Below are 19,503 nucleotides of genomic sequence, written 5' to 3' on the forward strand. Positions count from 1 at the left end.
AGCACCGTGCTGTGTTCCTTGTAACAGTGCCAGGAAACAACACCAAAATCTGCCCTTTTGGACTCTCGGGGACTGACACGGTGAAATCGCGCTATCAGTGAGGTTTGGGTTTGGGGGTTCACAGCACTTGCATCAGGAATTGGCTTTATGATTCCACATTTCAGCACAGGGACCTACAACAGCACTGTCAGTAACACAATGGTGGGGTTTATATGGGGGCATGGGGCAGAAGGAACCATGGGGACGTCTGGGAGAGGGGAAGGTTCCTGCTCCATCCTCCATTTCTCGTGTATCAGAGGAATTTTCAGGCTCATAAAATACAGGAAGAATAACCTCTCTCCCTCTGTCAAGAAAAGCCTTGCACTTCTGTTAGTTTAATTACTTCACCTTCAGTTCCTGAGCACTGAAATGCCCAGTTGTGCAGGCTTTTGACCTACTTGACAGGTAATTTTTACATTTCATGTAGCACCTCATTAATGAACTGGAGAGAGGGAAGAAGATATTTATCTGGACAAAATATCGAAGAATAATCTTTTTCATGTCTGTGGGCTTTGTTTCTGGCTCTGGTTCTCATGATTCCTCCAAGCAGAGATTTTTCTGTGCTGTGTCCTTGAAAGCAGAAGGTGTAAAGACTGATTGCCATGAAAGAACTTGAAGAATGCCAGGTGTAATTTTCATTTCAGTTTGTTACTAGCATGAGATTTGGTAACTAGGCTTCTAGATTTTTAGGCTTTGATAGAACAAAAATGAGGGATACTTTTTAAATGGGTATTTTTTATTTTTTGCTAGCATGCCTGTTTGTATGTCTGCCTAGACAGATAAGGGACACAGAAATTAGCTTGAGAGAGGTATTTAAAATTACTGTGTTTAATGCCTTTGCTATTCTCTTCTCTACTGTAGAGTTGCAGTCCTTGTCTAGGTGTAGCTATTATTGAGAAGTATCCCCTAAAATCATCTTTGTATGGATTAAGAAGTGTTAAGTGACTCAAATACCTTCTGTTTCTCAGAAGAATATTGATGTTTTTAAAAATCATTTTTCCTCTGCTGAGCTTTTCGCAATGTGGAGTGACAATTCAACTGTTCTGAACAGTTGCAACTTTTAGGATGGATTGCTCTGGTACCTGCAGAAAAAAAAGCATGGTGAGGTGGCTTTATGATGAAAAGTAGAGGAATTATATGGCTTTAGGCTTTCAACACCTTTGACAGTGGTGCATTTCCATCTCAAAGGTGTGCAGAAGAAAGTGCTTCCATGCTGCACTTAGTGCCTCCTCTTTCCAGGTATAAGTCAGATTGTGGGTGCTCTAAAGGAGATTTTTCTGAAGATCTGAGCTCTCCTTTGGAGGCCTCAAAAAAGAGAGGGCAGAAAAAAGGGTAGGAAAGGGTGAGAGTTGTCTCCTGGGAGCCAGAGAAGAAGTTCAGAAATGAGGGGATGATCCAGCAGAACACTTCAACTTGCCTAACTGGAATAGAAATCACATTCCAATCTCAACCTCCAGCTTTGTTTCTTTTCCTGCTCCTATGGAGTAGTTGACAAAGTTCAGGTTCACTTTTCTCTGCCTGTGCAGTGCTGGGGAAGTGTTTGCTTTTCCTTCCCTGTACAGCTTAATGTGTTTTCTTCAGAAAAGATGGTTTCACCATAAAAATCTTGCTGTTAAAAATTACAGTTTCTGGTGTTATGTTCCTTTATTTTGGTAAAAAGGACTGTTGGAAGCTCTGAGTTAACTGTGGGGAAGACAAATGTCAGTGTGGATAGCTTTGCTTTTTCTTGTGGTGAGAGCTGCCCTGGATTCTTCTGTACATCTCAATAACTTCTTAGGTGTTGTAGTTGGCTTCAGAGTTAAGAGGGTGAATTGTTAATTATTTCTGAGAGAAGCTCCTATAAGTTCTGAGGAGAACTTTGCTGAAAAGAAACAGAGGTGGCTAGAGAAGGTGGTAATACTTTAGTTTGGAAATTGGCCTCAGGTTTACCATCAGGAAATGTATGGTCTTGGCCTATTTGAGGTGGTCTGTGGTTTAGTTGAGTGTTTCAGTTCAGTGAGCTGGTGTGGTGGATAGACTTTGATGTTTATAGATGACCAAATACAAAATTTAACCTCAGTTCGGTCTGGTCTGTGTGTTCAGGTCTGAGGACAGACCAAGGATGTTACCCTTAGATGTGGTGGTTTTTTCAGACTGCTGCTGCAGTAACGGGTAGGATATCTGAATTTAGCAGCAGTCATGTTTTATGGGGTTAAGTTACCGTATTGGCAGCACTCAGCTTGTGCAGAGGATGAAAGTCAGCAAGAGGGAAGTTTCCTGGGCAGAGTGTGGCATGTGGGTGGGACACAGGTGACTCTTGGTTTTTCTGACCACTTCACTTCTTTCTTGTCTCCACAAACATGCACCTACAAGGAACTACTCTGAAAGCATCACACTGTGTGCTGAATGATCAAGTTTTAAAAAACTGTTTCAAAAGATGGTTTGAGTGGTGTAACACAGAAAGTACCTTCTTAGGGATATTAAAATCTGTTGAGAGTTGCATATACAAAGTCTCTTTGGATCTTGACTGTTCCCAGAAGTTATTGTGTGTCTTTAGCAATAGGTTTGTAAATACACCCTCTAAAACTTAGAAAATCATGTGTTTGAACATGTGCCTTGTGCCCAAACACATTACAGACAATCACAGATGTAGTTTGTTTGAAGTATAAATACTTAAGTTCCTGTAAGAGCTCAAGAACAACTCTATGATGAGTTGGGGTTTTTATTTCCTCAAGGAGTAGGTCAGAAAAACATGAGTTCAACAGGTTAATCTCAGTGGTATTTCATGGTGGTTTGAAAGACAACAGGCAATTTCTCTGTGGCAAAAATAGTGGAAGGGAGGAGGTAGTGGACTCCTTGCTGTTGCTGGTAACTGCTCATTCAACTTTAATACTGTCTTTTCCTGTTTATCAGTTACAGTCAAATAAAAAGGAAACAAAAGTATTTGAAATGAAACCACTTGATTTCACTGCAGTTTTAAGGAGTCAGAGTTCACACACAAGTTTTCTGGGAGCTGGAGTTGCTTCAAAAAGCAGAACCAGGTCTTAACCTGCAGATTAACCACAAAATCAGTGCAAGGCCACAGATGTTAACCCAGAGTGGTAGAGAAGCCGTAGGTAAGAGGCTGTAATGTGTTTCATAGGTCTTTTAGTATTTCAAGTCCATTTGTTCTAATACTCAGATAAAATAGTATCAGCAAAGAAACTGCGCAGATTAAAGCTTAAAAAAAAATAGAGTTTTTAAATTGGAAATTGACAGTTATCCCTCCCTCCCTCCTCCACAACTTGCAGATGTTACTAATTTTGTAAAATGTAAAATACCCAAGCTTCTTGTCTTCACCATTAGGGAAAATAATTGTTGCTGACAAATGGGGAAATAAATGTACTATGAGGAGCAAATACTGTCGCTAGTATGCTCGTGATTCCCATGCTTGTCAAAGCTTGTTGCCTCTTGGAGCTGTTTTTAATGATAGTGTTTTTGCTCTTCTGCTTAAAGCAAGCTTCTGCTTTGTAATGATCTGCTGTGTTAATGTTGCTCAGCACAGGTTGCTTTAAATGACAAACTTGAACATGATGCATTTGGTAATTTTCCTAAGTTAAGTTAAATGAGCTAGAACTTAAGTCAGAAACTGAATTTTGTGTAAACTTTAAAAACATTCTGTTGCAATAGTGATTGTTTGATGTTTATGCATACTTTTTCTCCTTTTCCTTTCTTCTCCAGTTCCACTTTTATCCTGGGGACCTAGCTTCAATTTTAGTATCTGGTATGTTGAACTAAATGGCATTGATGATCCAGATGTGGTCCAGCCGTGCCTCAACTGGTACAGCAAGGTAGGCCTGCATTTTAGATGCCTGTTTGTTTGAAGATTCCCAGTCTCAGAATCCTGTGAAACTTCTCTTACTGGAGTGATGTGACCTTTTAATTCCTTGAACAGCAGCTATTACAACAGCAAACATGCATAGTTGAAACCACATGGCTGACTTTGACCCTAAGAGAAACTTTCTGAATTTTATCTGCTTGTTCTCTTTGAAAAAACAACAAAACAGCCCCAAGAAACCCCAAACCCACCAGCATCACCCAAAAAAACCTGCCAGGTAGACATCACAAGAAGAACATAAAAGAAGGGAGCACTGAGCTGAAAAGGACAATATTAGGAGAGTAATATTTGTATTGGAAAGGAAATTAATCTTAACAAAACCAGATTCCATTTCTCCTTCTTCTTGCCTTCTGATTCTTTTCACTCAAGTCCCTGGACTCCAGAGCCTTTTGGGTTACAGATGCAGCTTTTGTTACAGGGTATAAAAATGACCTTTTTTAAAAGAGAATCCATGTTGGTGTCTTACACTTTAGATGTTTCCCTCTTACTGTCTTTTTGCTGACTACCTCAGAACACAGTGGGGCTGGTGCCACTGGACTGTGGGATGAGATGATTTATGCCATTTGTCATTTGATAGACAGAAAGTTCAAAGGGTTCTAAACTTTATTTTTTTTAACCTGTGTTTAATTAAGTATAAGATACGCCTCTCCTGTGGGAGGGAAGTGCACACTACCAAGCAGAACTCATCTTATTGATACATGTTGTGCATTGGATCTTCTGGAACGATTAATGAAACTCATATTGTGTTGCAGAGAAGACATCCTTCCCAGCTGAGTAAGACTGAATAGTGGAGCAGTGTATCTCTGCTTCCAGAAGGAAGAGCTTAGAAGGGGATAGATATTGTGTGTGATGAGTACTGAGACTCCCTTTCCAGATCATGATGCTGTCAGAATGGTGAAGAAGCCGTGTGTGACTGTGGAGCCTGGCTCGTGCTCATTTACACCAACATCATGAGCTGCTTTGTGGAGGATTTAAATAACCAGCACGGTGGAAGTTGTCTGGAGCTGCTTTATGGTCCAAGTGGTGTTGTGGTCATGAGTCAGCTGATGATGGATGTCCAGTTCTGAAAAGTCCAGTTGACAGAAGCTGCTAATGGTTTTCCTTTTGCTGGCTCTGCACACGGTGGTGTGCCTGGCAGTTTGGACCAGTTGCTATGAGCAGGAAGCTCTGATTTTTTTATTTTTTTTTGGTCAGGAGTCATGCAGTGATGATGTTTGTATCTCTTTTGTTCCATCTTAGCCTGTGGAATCGGCACTTTTCCTGGTCAGCATTGTGTGTAGGGATGGCTTCTTCAAGGGGTGCCAGCATTGTTCTCCTAAAGCTTGGAGCCCCAAAGCAGCAGTACAGAGACTGAGTCATGATGGTGTGGGCTCTGCTAGGATCCACTGCCAAGTTTTTGGTGATGAGTGCATGTGTCACTGATGTCACTGTCTCACAGGGGAGAGGCCACTGTTGCTGGATCCACAGAGAGGGATGTGCTGTCCCATATTTAGGGAAAGGCAGAAAGGTTGACCTGCTTTTTCCAGTTCTTTGAGATGGTGGGAATATTTTCATGTGTGTTTTTGGAAATCTCAGAGTCTTTGAAGTATAATAATTCTTCACTGCCTGCGACATCAGATGAGAGGAAGGTTCTACACCACATTGCCCTTCCTTTTTGTTTTGTGCCAGCAAAACCTTCCTCTCCTGTGGGGAGTGGAGCTGGGGATAATGGATAAGGACTGAAACATTCCTCAGCACTCTCTCCTTGCTGTCCAGCTCAGCTTACTGCCTCCAAAAAGCCTTACCCCTTTTTCTTGAGGAGTGGACATAATTCAGCACCTGAGAAGGCGTACTTTATCATTGGATACCACTTCTGATAATGAGCACATAAGTATTTTTAATTCTACGAGTTTATTTGACAGTGTTGATGTCTTGGTCTCATGTTCTTGTTACGTTTTTAACCATAGGAATTATTTACAGCTTCAGATCAAAGCTATTATTTGGGTTGTCATCTCTTTAAACCTGTATGACAGCATTTTAAAAAGAGCCTTTTATATAGTTTTTATCCACTTTTTTTGCTTAAAGCAAGTTTTTACATTTAACTTCTGAAGTACCACTGTGGAGTCGCTTGAATATAAACTTCTTTGTTGCATCAAGTGGCCAAACTCCATCTAAGTTGTTCCCTGCTTTCTAAGCCAAATCTTATCAGTCATAAGAGGCTCAGTGGAAGGGAGGAGGTACCCTCTGTCCCAGGTCTGCATTTTGTCTAATTTCTAAACTGAGGGATCTAAAAATCTGCAAGCTGGTAGTTACTGATGTGCAGTTCTCCTTTTGCTTGCTATCGCTTTGTACAAAAAAGTCTAATTTGATTTTGGCCTTGTCTCGTGCAAGTGAAGATTTGCTTAAAAAGAGTGTCTTAGGCATCTCTTGGAAAGAAAAAAAAGGAGTTGTTTTTTGCCAGTTGTGCTGTAAAACTATTTTAGCTTTAATATTCCTTTGCTACAGCCTTGCATTCTTATCGGTACATGTCCTTGGCCTTTGTGTGGGCTGGGAACTGGTTTTCTAAAAATGCATAGTTCTGGCTATTTGCAGCTGTGAAATACTGATGGATTAAGAACTAAAAATACAGCGCATGGCCGTGTTTCTTTTTAGCTGCTTCAGTTTATGAGATTCTTGCTATCGAGCCATTATTTTGAGAGCACTAATTTTTGTTGAATGTTGGTGTTAGTTCCAGGTTTTTAGAGAGATTCTATTCATTTAAATACTATAAACTTCACTTTTTACAGTAATGTCCATTTAGGTCTAAAATGTTTTGTCTGTAATTTAATCAGTCTTATAGATGCTTAAAGTTACATTTGTTTTTTACCACAGTAGTTGTGTATTAAAGATGGAAATTGAGATTTCTTTTTTCTTTAATGCCTTAGAATTTAGGCTTGAGAAGTCTATTTAAAAAAAGTGGTTCTGCTACTTACCAACTTAAAAATCTGTGTTTCTTATGCATCTTGTTAGCAGCTTTGAAAATTGTAGCTCTTACTCAGAGTTTACTACTCCCTCTTGTGTCTGTGCCAGGATGTTTGACCCAGTGTGGGTTTTCTCTCACCTTTCTCACCCCTTCCCACAGCCGAGTGGGAGATGGGCAGCTGTGGCTCCATCCGTGGTGCAAAAGCAGAGGTTCTGCTTCAAGATGCAGGAGAATATTTAGAAGTTAAAACTTTGACGTGCACGTAAATCCTTGGTGCTGCTGATCCCAAACCCTGACAAACCCGCAGGATTTGGGGTCAGCCTTCTGCCTTTCTGTAGCAGGAGTGCTGGTCATTGCAAGTATTTCCATTCTCACAGCTTTTTTTTTTCCTTCTGCTCCTAGAAAAGCTGTGACCTACTTACTCTTCTAAATTATTTTGTTATGTAAGAGTCATACAATCAAATTATGTAACGCTGATAGCGAAGGCTTTTTCCTGCTCTGTGCTTCGTGTAGGCCTTGAACAGCAGGGCCAAGCAGATGGGGGGGAAATAATGGTCACCCCAGAGATCTGGGACACCGTGCACTCTCTTCTTGTATGCTTATTAAATTGGATGGTACCAAATTGTATAATTTCTATACTGTTGGAAAGTAAATGCCTGCACAGCCTGTAATGCCTCTCATACTGCACTCCACCGTGAGCTTGCGAGTTGTTTGTGCAGCGTGGATAAGACATCCTGTCTCTGGGCAGGTTCACAGGTAGTTGCCAGCAGTGCTGGTCAAAGGAAAAATCTCCATGTCTCAGAGGTTTTCTTGTGTTCCAGTAGTACCGTGAACAGGAAGCCATTCGCCTTTGCCTAAAGCATTTTCGGCAGCACAACTACACCGAGGCTTTCGAGTCGCTGCAGAAGAAAACTAAGATTGCTCTGGAGCACCCCATGCTGACAGACCTGCACGACAAACTGGTGTTGAAGGGGGACTTCGATGCTTGTGAAGAGCTGATAGAAAAAGCTGTGAATGGTAAGAGAATCAGAGGAATCTGATCCATGAATTTTAAAAAAAGCACAGTGAAATATTACCTTCTTTTAAATGTTAGTGTGCTTAGTAGTAGAACTGGCAGGTCCATGTGTTATTTCATTTCTGGTGTGCTGTCAGCTTTTAGACTTGTTAGTGTGTGTGTGTTGAAGGATAAAAATTCATGAAATCTCTTACCACTGCTACTTTTGGAGTCTCTTTCTCCCAGAGATGACTAGGAGGTGCACTTGAGTGGGTAAAGACAAGTTCTTCATGTAAGCGTTGGCAAGCTGAGGGTGGGCTTAAACTGTCAGGAAAGTCATTGGAATGGTGAGCAGGGAAGCAGAAGACTGGAGTTCTCAGTGGTGATCTGGATCATGGTTTCTGGTTGGAGCTCACCACCAAGTTGGTGTTCAGGCAAAAGTTTTCTGCTGTGTTTAGATGAGGAAGCTCTCTTTGCTTTTGGGAAAAATAGTCCTTGGAGAATTGTGTGGAAGTCAGTGACTGGAGGCAGAACCTGTTTTCCTTTGCAGAGTGGGACCTTGGCAGGGTAGTCAGTTTCATTGGAACTGCTATTAATTTTTTACTTGGAAGCTTTCTACTTAAAAACACAGTGTATAAACAGCTCTCAACTCCTAAGAGGGAGATGTACTCTCTCTGGATTGAATAGGATACAGAAAGAGTGGGGCTGTTGCACTGAAGTGACTCTAAGGACCTGTGCAGCAGTTTTGGATTGCAGTCTGATAAAACAGAGGCGCTCTTGGCTGTGGGTGTAGAGCTTTTTGACTCTGTGCAGTCGCTCATTATGGGAGACTTGTACTGGTGTAAGAGGAAAACTTTGTGTCTGATGCCAGTAGAGTTAGGGACTTAGTGAACCAATTTCATGAATAACTGGCACCAGAGATGTTACTCTCTAGTTCTGGGCTAATCAGTCATTTTGTAATACGTTTGGAAAGATGCCAGCGTACCTGCTTGACTCCCATCAGTGTGGTTTGTACCACGGAAGCTAGAAGTGGTTCTCAGAATGTGATGGAAATGATAGCTTGAAAACCAAAGGTTGTCTTCCATGAAAACCTTTTAGTGAAAATCTTTTAGTGATTAAGCCATTCAGTTGAGCAGTTTTTAGGAGGTTATTACAACAGGTCCTCCAAAACTGCAGTAAATAGTTTTCTATGGGTTTGGCTCAAGGTTTCTCTTTCGACAGAACAGTGCAGACCTGCCCTGCGCTGAGCTCCAGGAGCAGCTACACAAGCACTGGGACTGAGAATTGCCATGTTCATCGTCATCCTCCCGAGACAGGAGAGTGTTGGCTGGTCTGGGAGCGTGAGCAGCTTCCTGCAATGCAGGGGTATTTTGCAACTGGCAGCTTCCTCCTGAACCGTAAGGGCAGGGGAGGATTGCAGGCTGGAAAAGCAGCAGGGAGCTGTTTCTGTCTGTGTCTCAAAGACACGAGTGCCTGGAGGGAGCTGATGAGCCCACCATGACGTTGCAGCAGCCAGAGGAGTGCTGTGTGCTGATGGTGATGATTTTATCATTGCCTCGCTCTGCTGCCTTGGCCATGGCTTAATCTCAGTGCCTGGAGGCTGTCCTCTTTCCACTTCATTGCAGGCTGGAGTGGAAATGATTTCTTGAATGGAATTTCACTCAAAGTCTTAGAATGTACTGAAAAAATACTCTCAAAAATGGAATTTTTTTCTTGGACACTAATGAAGTGAATGTTTGTAGCCTCATTTTTTGAGCTGTTATTTCTTAATTTCTTTTACTGAGAGTGGGACTGCTGTCAGCAGTGCTTTGCTTTTCCAGGTGTGGAAGTACTGTCAAAGGACCAGCCTTGTAGGAAACTGTAGGTCTTGTATTGTCCTGTCTGACAGACACTTGTTTCTTGTCAGATTTGATGTGGATAATCCTCCTTCCCTGTTTTTTTTAATCATGTCCCTTTTTGGAGGCTGAGGAGCTCAGCATCACTTAGGTGAGCTGGAGGAATATGCTGTAGCTTGTTTTATTAGCCTTTTTATTGTTGCAGCAAGTATAAGAAGCAAGTCTTGGTAGTAACAGACGGTGGATAATTTAGCAGGAGAGTCTTAAAGAGCATCATTAGGTTTTGTCACTGCTTCTGAGGGACAGAAAAATATGCATGGGGATGTTTATTTTACTTCGTTTTAATCCGGCACCTGGCTAGCTGAAGTGAAATGTCAGTGTGCGCATCTCCCATCGCTCTGTTGGTCATCCTTAATGATTTTGCTTGCCTTGGAATACATTAACCTTCCTTCCCCCATCCTCCTGCCATTTTTTATGCTGTCTTCAGCTTTAAATGAACCCATTTAAAGCTCTGTCGCCTCCCAGCACCCTTTGGAGAGAAGTGCTATCTATCCCGAGACACCGAGGCTGCATCCCATATTTGCTTTAAGCTGACAAGACTGCGGGTTTTCACTAACTGGGTCAATCCTGCCCTTGCTCAGGACAGTGTGTCCCTGGCACTGGTGCTCGTGCTGCCACATGGCCAACCCAGACTGGGAGCTGATCAGGCTGGGGTGGGGGAGAGGACAGGACAAACCTCTTCTGATATCCACAAAACCCCTTCAAACTGAAGCTGGAACAATTTGTCTGAAGTTGTGGCAGTCAAGTGCTGAATATTAATGGTGTTTAACAGCTGGATTCTTCTTGGTAGGATGGGAATAGTGGTTTTCAGCCTTCAGCACATTCTCCTGCAGTATTCCTACTACTTGCTCCCTGTGATCTTCCACAGTTACCTGTCCTTACTCTGTTCTGCATTTGTCAAGCTCCCCAGCATTTTCTGAGCAGCCTGATCTGGTGAAAGATGTCCCTGTCTGTGACATGGGGGTTAGAACTAGATGATCTTTAAGGTCCCTTCCAACCCAGGCCATTCTGTGATGATTTTTTAATCATTTTACTTTCCTAGCAGCTCTGTTGTGAAGTCTTAGTAGCTTGCTGCTTAGTCTCTAAGGTGTGGGTGTTCTTACCACTGAACTCCTGTCTGATGTGTTGTTTTTCCAAATAAAAGAGGATTAACTTTAGTCCTGTGTCTGTGTAGTGTAGCTGAAGTGTAGAGTTAATTGAGACATACAGATCCTTAAATTATCCCTGAAATTGTTCAAAGAGCAACTGTTCTGTTGCAGACTGGGCATGAATATGTGAACTCCTGACCGCTTGCTGATCTGGGAGTTCATTGCCTTAAAGGCACAAACAGAAGTGCAGTGAGGTTGACAGAGATACTGCACACTCAGTGCAGCCTAAAATGTCTTCTGGAGAGTTTGATATTTGCAGTGGTGGGTATTGACAAAGTGCAACGCTCTGCATCTCTCGCGGGCTATTTCCATAGGCTTAGTCATGTAGAAAAAGAGTAGGTGGTCAAGAATTAGTGCTGGCAGAGCTAACTCTTGTTCTTTTGCATTGCTAATGATGAACGCTGTCTTCCACCTCACATCACCAGATGATTTCTTTTGAGAGCTCAGTGGCAGGCAGCCACACTTTTCCCACTGATTCTTTTGACTTGTGCGTTACACTTAGAAAATGGGCAAATGGAAACTCTGGCAGCTGCCTGACTTCGTCTCAAAAAGAAAAGGTTCCCTAAATCTCAGCTGGTTCACAGACTCGGTTCAAATGCTTCACATTTGGATCCATTCCTATAGCTTTTGGGCCTATATTATTGAAGGAAAAAATCTGCTTAATATTCCTACAGAGAGAGTATGTGGAGTGCAAATTGCTTGGTTGAACCACTCGCAGCTCCTGTAGACGTGGAAAGCTGCTTGGAATGGGTGGAAGAACTGCTTGTTTCCTATTAGTATTCCAAGGACTGAGGTGTTCTTTCTGGCACTGCTAGTGTCAGTATGTGACATGTGTTTATCTGGTGACAAGTCAATCCTGTGTGACAAACAAGAAGTTTTGATGCTCAGCCTGCAGGCTCCCAGTGTCTCCCAGAACTCAGGATTCACAGGAACAGGATGCACAGGAGCAATTGTATTCCCCTGGAAGCTCTAGACAGACACGTATACCTGAATTTTACCATCTAATATTGTTTGGATTTGGTTCTGAGAAAGCTGTTATGTATACCGGGATATGTGGAGGGGAGATGCTGGATAGGGATCCAAAGCCTCTGGGAAGTAAATGGTAGAGTTTGTGTAGAAGAAGGATAACTTACATGGATTTGAGAGCAAACCTTGTTTCATTTTTATGAAGAACAAAGTGCCAGAAAATATTACATGTCTGAGGCTGGAAAAAAAATGGTGTTTCCTTGTTTCTCCCAAATATTGAGGAAATTGTCGAGTAACAGCTGGATTTTTATTTGCTAGAACATCTCTCTCCTTCAGGTTTTCTACAGAAGGTAGCTTGTGACTCAAAAAGCCTCAAACTGTTTAGGTATTCTGGCTACTTTTCTTTGGTTTGAGAAAAATCTTAAAACCTCAAACCCTAGGTCCCAGAAATTATGGGCTAAATGTCACTGAAGGTTTTTGAGCCATTGGCAGTGAAGTGAATAGGTTTCAGCAACACTGCCTGGAGATGTGTGTTGTCTAAAAACCCGCAAACTTGATAGAACTTGCTCCTGAGTGGCTTCAGAAAGTTAAATATTTTTGTCCGCAATGTTTGTCCTAATCCTTTCTGAGTAACCTGCAATTGGCTGGCAAAATAAAGACTTGGGTTATCAGGGAGGCAGAATTTACCGAGCTTTAATCACAGTGAACTTCGTGTTGTTACATCCAAAATGCGTCATGACATGCTGCAAAGGGCTTGAAAATAGTACAAGTCGTTTTTTTGGCTGTAATTTTAGTAAACGTGGACATTGAAGTGAGAGGTCTCCGGAGCAAAAGAAAACACTTCATTTAAAAACTTCCACCCGACACTTTTTTTTTTTTTTTTTATTTTTGACAAGAGTCTCGAAATTTATTTTAAACTCCTGATTCATTGGGAACAGCTGACAGACCTGAGCAGGCCTAGATTTGATCCTCAGTGCCTCACAGGAGCTTTGGAGACCTTTTGGTCAGCAGTGCTCTCCTGACAAGGAACATAAGGAGTGCGCTGGCGTAGGTCTGGCGTTGGGTACAGAATCCACCTAGAAATCCTCCTTTTTTTTCCCTGGTGGTGTCAGACAGGTGGTGATTCAGCTTCCAAAACAAGCTGCTGCTGGTTTGCAATGTAAGTAGAGTGAATGTGGAACTGCTTCCAGCAGAAGGAAACATTTCTGGGAAGCAAGCTGGAGTATTTCCAAACCGATGTCCCACGGAAGACAAGAAGCATTATTAAAAGAGGCTGAAGGCACAGTAGGGGAGAAGTGTCATATCTTGACAAGTGCAGCCTGTGGGTGTAGAGCATGGGAGAGAGGTTAAATCACCCTTTCAGATCCTATGTGCTGTAATTCATCCTTTTGAGCTATTTATGTCCAATTATCTAGTGGCTGCCATCGGGATAAATATGGTTTTGGTTTCTGTCTTGCAGACCCAAGGCTGTAACGATAACCAAAAAGCTGCATTTCTGTCTGGGTTTGTGGCTGAGTCACTGTGGGATTTCTTACAGCACATGCATTTGTTCTACTAGGCCTGGCTTTTCTGAATCAGAATTTATGAGATCTCAAGCTTCGAGCCTCTCATGTGTTGTCCCAACTTCATAAATGCTGAAGAAGTGGGAGTTAAGAACCCTGCTATTAAACCCAAAATAAACCACTTTTCTTTCTACATACATTGAGCAAACTTCTGGCTTTCCTCGATTACCTAATGTGGGGGGAGAGCTGCTGGTTTTGGCACGGAGGTGAAAGTAAAATCTGCCCTGTTTTCAGAGTATTTATTTGGAAAAACTTGCACAGCTGAGTTTATAAAATTTTATATTTTCAGACCAAACTCATCACCTTTCAGGAGCTCTTGAGTGCCCTTGTTTTCCTGTTAGATGGTCTCTAAATAGAGCATTCATCTTCTCCAAGGAAATACTTGCTGCTGGCTTGGGTTTTAATTAAAACCTGGATTTCAGTCACGACAAACTACAGGATGCCAGGAAACACTTTGAAATTTTCTCTGAGTCTTTTGTCATGCTTAACAAAGATTTTTACCTTTTTCTAAATAAATAGGGATGTGTTCAGTGAGGATCATTCTTTCTTGCCTATGTATCTACAAAGGGCTTTTGTATAAATAAGCAGAGGCGTTCATTGTCTATTAAATTCCTATTGTTTTTTTTCCAGGTAATGCAATAATACATGAATACAGCAGAAACATTAGTCAGGAAGAGATTATGTGTTGAGATGGTGGGTGATGGGTGAGTTGTAGCCAGGAAAGCAGTGCTCAGGTGCTCTCATAGTTTGTTGTGCTACAGAAGGTGAGGTAGGTGTTTCAGAGGAGACATTTGGAGAACAACAGCACCGAGTTCCCCACATGCCAAGCCTTACCCAGAGTGGAGGGCAGTCCTAGGGAGTGTGGGTGTTACAAGTCTCTTTTACAGAAAATTGGTGTTTATGTGATAGATTGATAGCATCTGAACAGGACTAGGAACTGGTCTTTGGGTGCTGAAGAGGTGGAAGGCACAAGGGGAGTGTGGATAAAGTACTGGAGCTGGTGCTGCTCACAGAAACGCTGCACTTAGCACATCTGGCCTGGGATCTAACACCTCCTCTATTGCTCTTCTTGCTTAACTCTCTGAAGAGAATGTAAACTATTGTTTTGTTTTTCATCCAGGGCTTGGTTGTCCCATATCACAGCATTTAGACAATCTGCTCTGCTTCCCTTCTCTTCTCAGATGAAGCTCTAGAGATGCTGTCTGACCTAGTTTTAACTTAATGTGCACTAAAATGGCTGAATTTTATATGCACTGGCAACTTTCCTTTTGCTTAAATAAGGGGGAGGAATTCTATTCTTAATTAAATTCACCACACTGGAGATTTATAGACACTTGGCACGACCTGGCAGGCAAACTGGATAATTCCTGATTGATCTAGTAGCAAGTATTCTTTTTATTTTAGTGCTTGCACATTTAGTTCATTAACAAACTAACAAAAGTTTAACCAACTAACAAAAGTTTAGCAAACTAACTGACACATAATGGAGAGCTCACTGAAAATGGAGGCTTTGGATTGGCATACTGGATTGAGTTAGGCTGAAGTTATCCACATTAAAAGTGATTTTGCGATAATGGAAGGATGAATTTTTTATCCAGCAAAATTTTTGTTTTGCAGATGGCTTGTTCAATCAGTATATCAGTCAGCAAGAGTACAAACCTCGCTGGGGGCAGATTATCCCCAAAAGCACCAAAGGTAAGGACATTTCTTAAGATAGAGCTCCTGTACTGCCAGTTCTGTCTTGTTCCTTTGAGAATGTGGAGCAAGAAAATGATGCAAGAAAGTCTCCTCTAGGAGAGTTCTAGGGAATGGTTTCTTCTCCGAAAAAGTTGCATTTGTCTGCAAATTCAGTGAAATTCAGCCTGCTCTCTGGTTGAGTAAGGAACACTGCAGGAATACAAGTGGTAACTTTAAGGATAGATCATCAGTTTAGTAAGAAATCCCAGAATATTTGTTAAACATCAGAACAGTTACCTGTGTTACTGGATTTAGCACAAGGAGTTGATGTAGCTTCAACTTCAAGTGGAGAGTTGGCAAATAAGTACATTATCTTAACAGGGAGTATTTTAAATGAGGTGGATCTTTTGAAGTCTTGATCTCTTACACAGTATATCCAAACTGCAGAATCTTTTCCATTCCTGTCTGCCTTGAGAGGAGACTTGTAGCAGCATCCTTAACTGCATAGTACAAAAATCACTGTCACAGAGCAAGTGTAGGCTCCAAGGTGACAATTGCCAAATGTGGAGCAGAGTCCCCAAGCCCCTTGGGAGAGGTTATCTGTGTCACCTGTCCTGAATGCCTAAGATATATAAAGTAGTTGGAAAGCTGCTTTAACTGGGCAGGTGGAATTCCCTTAGATGTGAGAATAGCTGGTACAAAGCCGGGTGTGCTATGTCTAGATCACCTCCTGCTGCCATCCCAGGGGTTCATTTCCCTGTCATTTGAGTATCTGTTCCCACAGCTCAGCCCTCAGGCAGCTCTCAGGTGGGGAGAGATGGAAGGGAAGCCAAAGGGTGGCTGTGTTGTTCCTGCTGGAGAGCTGCAAGGACAACTCAGAGCTCTTCTGTGTGCCCCAAGTGCGTCAGGAACGTTGAAGCTCCTTTCCAAGGCACTGGGAGTTGCACTATTCACTTCTCTCTGTACTGTCAGTCACCAGATAATTCAGTATAAAACTTCGTACAGTTTTTATAATACACAAAAATAATATTTCCTGGAAAAAGTGATGTGCTAGTGTTTAAAGAAGGGTGAGTTACTCAATTCCTCTGCTTCCATGTTGAGGCTGTATCTTTCTTTGGTTTAAAAATTTTACAATGGAAAACTCCCTTCCCTTTTTTTCTGAAGGTGACGGGGAAGACAGTCGGCCAGGCATGAGAGGTGGCCATCAGATGGTTATAGATGTGCAGACAGGTAAGTAGTTATTACATTTCTTAACTAAACTATTTAATCAGTTGTTTTCCAGATAAGTATGCAAATGTGTTTTTCTTCAGACACTGTGTTAGGTTTTGAGGAAAAAAAAAATCACGCTTTCTTGTAGTTGGATTAAATGCTCTGTTTCCTCTCTGGATCTATATTCCAGCTGCCTTTCCCTTTCTTCCCTAATAATTCTGTGTTATGCCTTAGCCATTGTCTTGTCTTAACTAAGAAACCAAGAACAATTGATTTTAATTTTTTGTTCCTCCTACCATCTTGGAGCAGGATTTCAAAAGAGAAGAGAAATTAGGGATAATTTCCCTTATCTGCTACAGGCTGTGCTCAAGCAATAGATCTGATGTGTTGAAACATTCCTTGTATTTTGGTAGGAGTGGCTTCTAATTCCCACAGTGTGCAAGAAACTCCTGTTAGATATCATTCTTTCGACATCTCTTGCAAAACTGTTTCCTTAAGCAGTTTAATGAATGGCTCAGCCTCTGTTCAGAGAACCTGCAGAGAAAAGAAAATGGGGTGGTGTATCAGGAACAGTTCCAGTGATTGTTGTTCTGCATAATTTTCTGTATCTTCATCTGTTATTTAATCAGATTTCTGTGCTACGTCAGTTGTTACTAAAATAAGGAAAGCATCTGCCCAAGTCTTTGCTGTATGAAGGAAAGGATTTTTCTTGGGAAGGGAGAAACAAGATCAGGGTGTGGGTATTGGATAGGAATCTAGAGTGGCACTGAAGGAGTTGGCAAAAAAAATGCCCATGGCCATATCTGTTGTGGTCACAGGACGGGGACAGAGCATGTGACAGGATAGGACCTTCCAGAGTAATTTGCTAAGTCATAGTGAACAAGCAAAAATCCAGCAGTAGCTGCAGCCTCTGGCTTTTGCTCAGAGTAGTTACTGCTCTGGAGGAAGCACTTGAGCTATTTGGTGTAGGAGAGTAAACTTCTTTCATTTGGTGGGACAGGTTTGAGATTGATTAGAACAAAACGCTGCTGGAGGATTTGCTGTGTTTGTGCAGAGGCTGGGAACGCTCCCTAGTGGCCTCGGGAATTAGTAGTGTTTCACAAGAGCGTGGAAGAAACATGATCCATGTCAACTTGGAAATGATAGTCCTGCACACCTCCTGAAAATAAAATATCCATGATAGTGTGAGCCTTCCTTTCCATTCCTCTTGCTTTTCCAGCAACAGTAAGGTTGTCAGCTCTGCTTTTGACTGCAGTTTCACTCTGCTTTAACAAGGCAGTGAAAGTCATCCATGTATTTTGTAATATTTCGTGATAGATTTTGTATATATTATATGTACTTTGGATATACGTGTGTATTTAATATATATTAATATTTATTTTATTTATGGATATGTATATAGCATGTATATTATAAATTTATCAAATATATACAATTTATTTTAGTACGTATAATATATACATTTTATTTTATTTGTTTTACTTTCACACAAGTGGCTGGACAATACCCACCAAGGTGGAGTCCTGGATCTCCTTCCCTCTGTCGTGGTGGTCATTTCATGCTGTAGCTGTATTTAGAGGTGGTGGGATACCTTCCCAAAGTTTCCCTGTGGGCTGTTTGGGAAGTTGCTTTCAGTTTTGCATCCAGGTCCACTGAGACTTGTAATAGCTGAAATGTTTTTGAGATGATCAGTTTTGCCATTTAATTTGGCTCATGACAGGCCAGGGGAAGTTCTTGGGGCTGTTTCCCATTGCTGATTGCTGGAGTTTTCCTTTTGAATATAGGTGGAGTTTAATGAGCTGGTGGGAATTGAGCCAGTTATGTCAGGATGCATTTTACAGACTGGGGCTGGAAAGCTCCCTGGCTAACCTTGGACAGATCCAGTGTTAATGAAAAGGGAGCAGTGGTGTTCTCTTCCCTTCAAAGACATCCTCTCCTGCCTTACACACCTGCTGAGTGGGTTTTTTTAAGAAGACTTTAGCAACTGAAGAAAAATCGTCTCAGTTTGCACTCCTTGTTAGAGAAGTGAGGTCCTTCTCAAAAATGAGTATTTTCTTCAACTTAAATCTTTTGGAAGTGAAGTGAAACAGACAGCAAAATCATACTTACAAGGAGATTCTCAAGTTTTATATCACATAGATTTAAGTGTTGGAAGCAGATCTTAATCTCTGATGGCCAGACCTGCTGTAGCTATATATGAACTATAAATGGTTTGGCATTTTGATTAACTTCAAGGAGATTTTAACCACTTATTGCTGACTAGGAAAATAATTCTAACTTAATAGTACTGAGCCTGCTGGATACACGTGCTGGTGTTAAGATAGAGGATATGGATTGGTGAGTAGCTGAACTAGATCTTAGGTTGCTGCTAATGCATGGAGTCACTGAGACTGTTTTTATCAGTTTCGGGTAGAGCATGGATTAACTTGGTCTCAGCTGCCTTTTAGCATGGCTTAACTTTCACTTAGAGTAGGCTGAAAGTAACTGAAAGAGAATTCAGCATCTCTGCTGGCAGCCAGTAACTTGTGCTGGAGCTCATTTCCATCTGACACTCCTGTTTTTAATACCTGCCACAGCTGACTGAGTAAGTGCAGTGTTCCTGATGCTTTGGGAAGCTCTTGAAGCACTTTGAAATGGAGCTGTAGGCATTGTGGGATGTAGAACTGAGAATGCAGCCTGATGTCTTCCTATATATAAGAAAAAAAGAGAAATTAAAAATGGGAAGTTAGTGATTTCCACAATATCCTCCATCATTTTAATCACATTAACACTCAGACTGGAATGACTCTGAATGGCAGAATTAGGAAGTTGAATTTGATATGTATGTGCAGAAACATAAACTAAGAGAAATTCACAGTTATAGCTGAAACCACTGTTAGGTACTTTAAAGCTCTAGGCTGCAAATGAAAACAGACAGCTCCTGTTATTCCTGCTTTTCCCTGCAAGGTGCGTTTCTCATGCAGCTCTCCGTGTGGGAGGCTGGAGAGTTCTCTCTGCTTTTCTACAAGGAAGACGAAGTATTTTAGTAGTTGCAACCCAGGTACATAGATTAAAACAAAATTATCCCCCAACCAACCTCAAAACTACACAAGTACACAGTGTTGTGTGCTGCATGTCAGACATGAGAAGCTGTTTTTGTAGGCCCTGGGGAAATACTGGGACAGTAACACACAGGCTCCAGTGCAGAAGAGTGTTCCCACAGAATTGAACCCTAAT

At 41.7% G+C, this 19,503-nt stretch overlaps 1 protein-coding gene across 3 annotated transcripts in view; it reads left to right on the forward strand.

Annotated features, from left to right (window-relative positions):
- MKLN1 (muskelin 1) overlaps positions 1–19,503 on the forward strand; it is a 93,259-nt gene that overhangs the window by 25,414 nt on the left and 48,342 nt on the right. For 2 of the 3 annotated variants that reach the window (XM_005530975.3, XM_088054738.1), the window contains 4 exons: positions 3,739–3,848; positions 7,661–7,853; positions 15,019–15,096; positions 16,243–16,308. In XM_005530975.3, the coding sequence (XP_005531032.2) occupies positions 3,739–3,848; positions 7,661–7,853; positions 15,019–15,096; positions 16,243–16,308 (447 nt within the window). Of the gene's footprint in view, positions 1–3,738; positions 3,849–7,657; positions 7,854–15,018; positions 15,097–16,242; positions 16,309–19,503 lie in introns of all 3 variants that reach the window. The other variant, XM_088054739.1, reaches the window with a different exon arrangement.

The sequence above is a fragment of the Pseudopodoces humilis genome, chromosome 5, assembly GCF_049639895.1.
Source record: "Pseudopodoces humilis isolate 2021_Gansu_Grassland_sample_001 chromosome 5, ASM4963989v1, whole genome shotgun sequence".
Taxonomy (NCBI): Eukaryota; Metazoa; Chordata; class Aves; order Passeriformes; family Paridae; genus Pseudopodoces; species Pseudopodoces humilis.